The following is an 8061-nucleotide window of genomic DNA, read 5'->3' as shown; positions in this document are numbered from 1 at the left end:
AGATTTGAATCTTGCATGTACTAAGATCTTATTGGTGTTTTAGTCTGCTAATAAACAACAAATATAATGGAGTAACTTTATAATCTAAAATTCTATCCTATCTTAAAAAAAATAAAATAAAATAAAATAAAAAATAAAAAATAAAAAAAACCTAAACTAATGTTTGGACTGGAGGCCCTACATAAAATTGCAAGCACAACTTTGTCTTTCTCATTACTCTCACCGACAGTAGGCTCCACTAACATACTCATCATTAATATTATTTTTCCAACATATCACTTCAATAATTATAAATATTTGTAATACAATTGACCCTCACTCGATTTATTGCCACAAAAAATTTCAAACACTATAGCTTCTAGCAAGTCTCACTTAATCCTGACCCACTTAGAAAAAAATCCATTTTTCCAACAAAATTCCATACAATAATTCTTTATCACCAATTTTGAAAGTTGGGTATAGCTTGGCTGCTTGGGCATGAGTTAGCTAACACACATTTTAACTACCTTTCTACCAGTTTTGGGGAAAAATGAAAGAATGTTTGGTTCCTAAAATTTGGATTAAGTTTTATTTTAGTTCTTGAATTGTAAATTTTATTTTCTTCAATTCTTATTTTGAATTTTTTTTAGCATTGTTTTTTTTGGGCTTAAAATTGATGATACAAATGTTCATAGTGTTAGAAGTGATAAACCAAAAGGCATCTCTTAATGTTCCATAACAGTTTGTGTCTCTTGTTTTTCCATAATTGTTTGTGTCTATTATTATTTTATAACATTTGTGTTTTTTGAGTATTCCACATTCTAGAATTTTTTGTTATAAAATAAAGACTCATCACAATAATGATAGCCCTTGTAATTAACTTCACCCTATAAAATGTGGTAGAGGTGTGTGAGAGAAAAAGTTATAAAAGTTCTCAAGGGAACATCTTGATTTCTTTGTTTGAGTTTGAAGTTGCGTCTAATAAAATATTCATTCGACCTCTTTCTTGTCAGTGATTATTTTGTTATACTTCCTGTCAAGGCTTTGCAAAGCCAACAAATTGGTCCAACTCAACGAGAATACTTGCAATATATGAAGAGAGTGACCCTTAGGTACCGGTGTGATGTTGTGCCATTGACTATTCGACGCTAGAGTTAGATCTCTCTTTCAAGTGAAATGATAAGTTTTGCAAGGAGTACATGGCTCTTTGATGTAGGACATATTCTATTATTTAATTCTAGTAATTTATTAATTTTAGTATTTTTATGTAATTTTTATTATTTTAGATTTAGGGTATTTATTTCCTTGTTTTTAATTCTTTTTAGGTTAAATTTAGTTTTTATTATGGTTAGGTATTAATTAGAGCTTATTTTATAATATATTTTCTTACTTTGTATACACTTAGTGAATATGCCTTATGTTGGTAGGAAAAAATACAGTCTTACAGAATCCAAGTGGTAAAGACAAAATCAGTACATGGTCAAGGATGAAAAAGATGCTACCCATCAAATTTTATCCTTTGGATTCTGATGAACATTATAATATAGGAAATAAGATTATTATTGGCCAAGAAGTTCATACTTGAATTATTTTGAAGGGTCATATGTTCTACCATTAATAGATGAATTGCATGTTGAAAAAAATACTTTTCTTGAAAAATATATAAAAGCCAAAGAAGAAAATATGCAAGTTTATGAGAAACTTAATAAAGTCCTTATTATAGAAGAATCTGAGGTCAAGATTGTGAAGAATATTAATGAATACCTTATTATAAAACAAGATCTTGAAGTCAAGAGAGTAGAGACCATTGAGGAAGAAATTAAGAGGAAATTTTTGAGGCTTTCAATGAAATCAAATCATATGATTGTCAATCTTAAGATCTTTTTATTTTGGTGGTAAGCAATACAACAAAGTTTATTGATTTTATTGGGGTTGATAGATTTAATTCAATTGCCAGTTTTTATTTGGTAAATCTCTGCAATTGCATGAAGACCAAGGAAAAAGAAATTCAAGTTGATTTGTTTTTTCCATTGATGAGTTGCAAGTATGGAAAGAAGATTAGGGGCTCAAGTATTCCAAATATTTGTTTGCTTGGTATGGAAGATTTCTAATTTCAAAAATAAACTTGAGGATGAGTTTGTATGAAGTGGAGGGGTCTAATGTAGGACATATTCTATAATTTAAATCTTGTAATTTATTAATTTTGGTATTTTTATGTATTTTTAGTTATTTTAGATTTAAGGTATTTATTTCCTTGTTTTTAGGTGTTTTTAATGCTTTTTAGGTCAAATTTCTTATTATTGCTAGGTATTAATTAGGATTTATTTTAGAATATACTTTCTTGCTTGTCGAGTTTTATGGAGCCTTTGAATAGGCCTCCAAGTCTCTAATTTTTTTTTTTTTTTTTTTTTTTTTTTTTCTCTAGTAGATTCCAGAAAATTATCACCTTGTAGATTCGAGGTTTTTTACCAGAAACTAATAGTTTAATTTTTGTTTCATCAAAGCGAGCATTTTGTATACTTTCTTTAGGCTTCCCTGACATCACTCTTAAATCAAGTTTCTTTACTTTTAAAGATGTTATGCTCATTGTTCCTAAGTTTCCATTTTCAAAGGTGAAGCATAAATAGAAATTAGTGATTCATAATTGTTGGTGCCTAGTAGGGTGTTATGCATTATTGGCTTTCAACACATGGGCGTTGGAAAAATTTGCCAGGTAGCATGATTTTAGAAAAAAATTTAGGAAAGCAACACATCGATGAAATTATTTTGTAAGTTAGACTGTTTTTGGAATTCGAGTTTGGCAAACTCGAGTTTGAGCTGGAACTCGAGTTTGACAAACTCAAATTCCATTCAACATTGTTGCACACTACTTGGAACTTGAGTTTGTCAAACTCGAGTTCCAACCCAAAATTGAGTTTACCTAACTCGAGTTCCAAAAACAGTCTAACTTACAAAATAGTTTCAAATGCATGTTATGCGCCAAAATTTTTTCTTAAAAGCTACTATTTTGCAAATTTTGCCCATGGGCATTTATCCCTTTATTTGGCTCGCTAAGTTCATGCATTCCTACTCCCCTCCTCTACCTCAGCCTCCAAACCATACAATGACTCCACATTTTGATCTTTCTTCATCTTCTTGCTCTATAAGCACACACTTCATATTGAACCTTGAAGTATGGTATAGAATATCCAACCCATACTTTATATTCCAAAGGACTTAGATTGAACCTCACTGTCTTTTAGAGCCTAGTCTATACAAAAATATATCACAAAATTGAGTATGTAGCAAACACATACGACTATCCAATAAATGTCATGTTGGGGGGGGGTGGGGGGGGGGGTTGGGTGGGGGGGCCCGGAATTCTAACCTAATGTGCATTAAAAAACACCAAATCACTCTTAACACTATGACAACCGTAAGCAGCAACGGCTATTGCAATAGTACAACAAAATTTTATTGGGAAATTTGAAATGAATACATTAATCTCAAATAGTAGAGCTAGCCACGATAGAGAATGGAAAGTGGTTTGTCAATCACAAATATGATTGGTACTTCTCCAAATGAACAAGAAAAACCCTCCTCATTGTCTTGAGTGCGGTAATTAGCAATCACTCATATTTTGTTACTGCCCCCATGTTTTAAATACTCAACAAAGTGACCAATGTAGTTTACTTGATGCAGATTCTCGTCTCCAAATATTGCAGCAGCCTCTCTTGCACTAGTTCTTAAATTATCTCCTTCTTCTAACACCATGGCCAGCTTCACAGCCTTGGCTATGCCATCCCTGCTAAAAGATCCGTCCTCTCCTCTCTCTACTTCTACAGCCACACCCTTATCCACCAAAAGCCTTGCATTCAAAGGCTGATCAAAGATAAATGGCAACACGACGAGACAATGCCCAAATTGTAACATCTCAATTGCAGACCCCCACCCTGAGTGGAACAATGATCCCCCAATTGATGGGTGCGCTAGAATTTCCTTCTGAGGTGCCCAGCCCATACACACCATGCCTTTGCCAGACGTGGTGTCAATAAAACCCGATGGCAAAGAGTCTTCATCATCAATAGCCCAAAAAGGTTTCCTCAATACCCACAAAAATGGCACTTGAGAAAGCTGTAGTCCATAAGCAATCTCGTAAAGCTGTTCTTTGTTCAGCTGACACTCACTGCCAAACCCTACAAACAAAACTGACTTGGGTTCTTGTTTATCAAGCCATTCAAAGATCTTTTTCCATGAGCTATCATTCCCTTCGGTCTCTTCATGTCTTTTTGGAGGAAGTAAACCTATGGGAATCACCGGCTTTCCCATCAATTTCTCTTGTAAACTCAAGAACTCACCTTCAAACTCCCTGCAACTACGAATAGCCAATGCTTTACATGCACGGACAACCTTCGTAAACCTCGCAGCATCACTTATCCCCGAAGCATCCTCTGTATATGCACCCGCATGTGCCCAAACCGCTTCATACCCTCGGAATGCAACAGAGGACGGAAAACTAAGCCACTCTGGCGGTGATGTCAAACTCTCTGGTGATGGCCAAGCTTGCTTTTGGTCACCAACAAAAAAATAATTTGGTGGCTTCCCAAAGAAAACAACGGTAGCAGCAGAGAAGACAACGAAGTAAATAAACCCCACATTATAATTTTGGGCAATTTCAACAGCCCAATGTGCGGAAAAATCAGCTATAATCCAGTCCGGTAATTGCTCAGCCACGAACTGGTTGATAGGATATTGGAGACGATCATATGCAAGCTTTAAGTACTCAAGTTTGTCAGCTGGAACGTCTACACTGGCCTCAGCGCCTTCAGGCAGGATATCATTATTGTCTAGTGTGGGTAATGGGAACTCCACAAACTTGATGAAAGTTGCTAAACTTGGAGGAAGTTTGGGGAGTCTTTGGATGTTTCTTGGGGTTGATACAAAGGAAACGTGAATTCCAGATTTAGCTAAGGCAATGGAGAGCTGAAAAAACGGTATAAGATGGCCAAAGGCTGACCAAGGCAGCATAACTACATGGAGATGATCTCTGGCCATTTTTTTTTTTTTCCTTCAGTTAGGACCTATGGTATGGAGGAATTCGCACACAAACATATATAGAGGCCACGGGAAAAGGTTACATATAATGGAGTCCAGTTAACTGTAAGAACAGTCGCCATTTGTTTGCTACCTTGCATCATTCATTATGACAAAGCATCTTATGATTGTTTGTTGGGAAATAGAACGCATCTCTTGCCAGATGTTGATATCCACATCTTTTGGGCATATAAGGCCCGTTTGATATATATGTTTAAACATATGTTTTTAGTTTTTAAATAACATTACACGTATTTTTATACATTTTTTTACTCATACGCATTTTCAAAAAATACAAATAACGTTATTAGAATAACATTATTAAACGGACCCTAACTTTTTCATTTTTTAGAGGGATCATACATGCGCAATGAATGATACCTTGCAGTAAAATTCATCAAATATACTTATTAATTCTTTCATCCGTCCTTGGCCCTACCCACCATAGTAAAAACTTGGGATAATCAATACCCCTGAAGTGCTTCATAGAGTGAATAAATAGGTTGGTGGTGAGCAGAATTGTACATTAAATATGGGCATTATTGGTCTTCTTTGGCGGGGCCACATTAATTTCCTACTGTAGCATTGTCTGTCCTTGACATTAACTAATTTCAATGGCACAAATTATTAGTTGAACAAAGTTTCTCTCCAAATGGTGATGAGCAGAATTGTACATTAAATATGGGCATTATTGGTCTTCTTTGGCGGGGCCACATTAATTTCCTACTGTAGCATTGTCTATCCTTGACATTAACTAATTTCAATGGCACAAATTATTAGTTGAACAAAGTTTCTCTCCAAAATAATTTGGAGTGAAACTCTTCAAACTTCTCATATATTTCTTTTTTGATTGTGAATTTTGAAAATCTAACTGTTGAATTTCATGTTCCTTATATTCTTAACATACATATCAAATTTCGTTCAAATTAGATGTTATTTACTATTTGATCAATTAACTTATTTTTTATATATAACTTTAGATCATAAAAACTTGAAATTATAACATTTATTTGATGACATAGCAATGATCTTTGATCTTCTTGAAATTTTGTAAGTATTAATAATGTAATAAGAACATGAAATCTAACGGTTAGATTTTCAAAATTCACACTTAATATAAAGATATATGATGAGTTTGCAGGGTTTCTCTCCAAATTAGTTTGGAGAGAAACTTTGTTGTTATTAGTTTAGGTGACGGGGTCCTCCAAAGTGCTACCAACCGACAGAAAAATGTCACATGTTTAAAAAAAAATTAACTCAGTTCTTACAACCACCCCATTTTAGTCCACAATGGCACTATTGATATAATGATCATTTTACAAGTATAAGTGTTTGTGAGGTATGATAAGGCAAGCATCAAATAAAATAAAATAAAATTTCTATATTGTATATAAAAAAAAAATTAAAAACTTTAGTCCTAATTGGATCATATCAATCCTTTATGCAATCAACACTCAATTGACTAATCTTTTGATAAAACGCACTTGTAATTGTATAGATTTATGATGTGTTTAATACTTCATGGGACAAGAGTTCAAGTCTAGTATTGAAGCCATGCAAGTTTGTCTAAGAAACAAGTGAAGAAATGCTGTTCATTAATGCTCGATAGATAGCTCGACAGATGTATCTATCGAGATTTAATATGTGATTCTTGATAGCTCTCAACAGAAACTGTATCTATCGAGAATTATGAAATTCAGATTTCCAGATGTGTTTTTCACGCATATCCAAGCTATTTGTGTAGGGTTTCTTTTTCTCATAACCCTAGACATATATAAGAATTATTTTAAGGGTCGTCAAAGGTGATGCAACTTGATAAAAAGTGATTATTAACTCAAATTGTGATCGGAGACAATTTGCCCTAATTCATCTTTCTCTTGAAGAAGTTGTTGCATTTGTGCGCTAAGGTTTTTGTAACCAAAGAGCTTCTTGATCTTCATCATGTGGATGAACTAAAGAATTTTGCAGCAAACATCTTTCTCAAGTTGGTATATTAGTCACGTATTGAGATCCGCACATCAACTGGTTAGTCATGTACTTGGAGCCATGCATTGAAAGGACAGATTGTCACTACATTACAAGTCCAATTGTGTATTGGGGTAAGGGTTCAACTGCAGGTTGTATAAGGTACTAGGATTCTTTTACTTGTAACTGCTTGTTTTGATAATAATGGATTCTCGGGAGTAGTGACCTTAAATTCACACGATGGGGTTTTGCCTTGGTGGTTTTCCCCATTCGTAAACAAATCACCTATGTCAACTTTATTTTTTGTTGCATTTAACTTAGTTGTTGATTTGTTTGAGCTACCACACTCATTGCATGTAATTGAATCTAATTAATTTCACTTGGCTAAATTAATTGATTAAGTTCCCAAAGAGGTCAAAACATTCTTGACCTATCAATAAATATTAATCAAAGTGAGTTATTGAGTACAAAAACCAAAGAGTTTAAAATAAATAAATAATAAAAATAAAATAACAAAGTGCTTCACAATAAAAAAAATTAAGAAGTAATAAATAAATAAATAACTATGGGCAGTTTACATTTTATATTTAATAATATTCTTACATGACTTTTTAAAGAGTCAACAAAATATAAGAATGGTTATCAATGACATTTAAATTATATATGTAGGAATTATACTATACATCTTATTGTAATTTTTAAGTATATCCATGCATATGCATGGGGTTCAATCTACTTTAAAGAAAACATAAAACTTTTAGCCACGTTAGAATTTAGAAGCTTAAACATACATCCACACAAATACCCACCACAACATAAAACCATATCGATTGCGAATACTAATAAGCTAAAAACGTATTGACCCTTTGTGATAAATTAATTGATTAATTAACCAAGTTTATTAATTAATCAAATTAACATGCAAATGCGTGGTAGCACAAACAAATCACCAATTAAACTAAGTATACAGCAGAAAATAAATTGACACGGTGATTTGTTTACGAATGAGAAAAACCTACACGGCAAAAACCCCACTAGTGATTT

The 8061-nt window shown here is 33.3% G+C and overlaps 1 protein-coding gene across 1 annotated transcript; it reads right to left on the bottom strand.

Moving 5' to 3' along the window:
- Positions 1-3409: 3409 nt before the first annotated feature.
- On the bottom strand, positions 3410-5172 carry LOC112036482 (putative UDP-rhamnose:rhamnosyltransferase 1). Its single transcript, XM_024069349.2, has one exon. The coding sequence runs from the start codon at positions 5011-5013 to the stop codon at positions 3592-3594; it is 1422 nt and encodes a 473-aa protein (XP_023925117.1). The 5' UTR covers positions 5014-5172; the 3' UTR covers positions 3410-3591.
- Positions 5173-8061: the final 2889 nt, after the last annotated feature.

This window comes from Quercus suber, unplaced genomic scaffold (assembly GCF_002906115.3).
Source record: "Quercus suber isolate HL8 unplaced genomic scaffold, Cork oak 2.0 scaffold_259, whole genome shotgun sequence".
NCBI lineage: Eukaryota > Viridiplantae > Streptophyta > Magnoliopsida > Fagales > Fagaceae > Quercus > Quercus suber.
The sequence above is the reverse complement of the archived record's forward strand: the minus strand, read 5'-3'. Positions and strand labels throughout refer to the sequence as shown.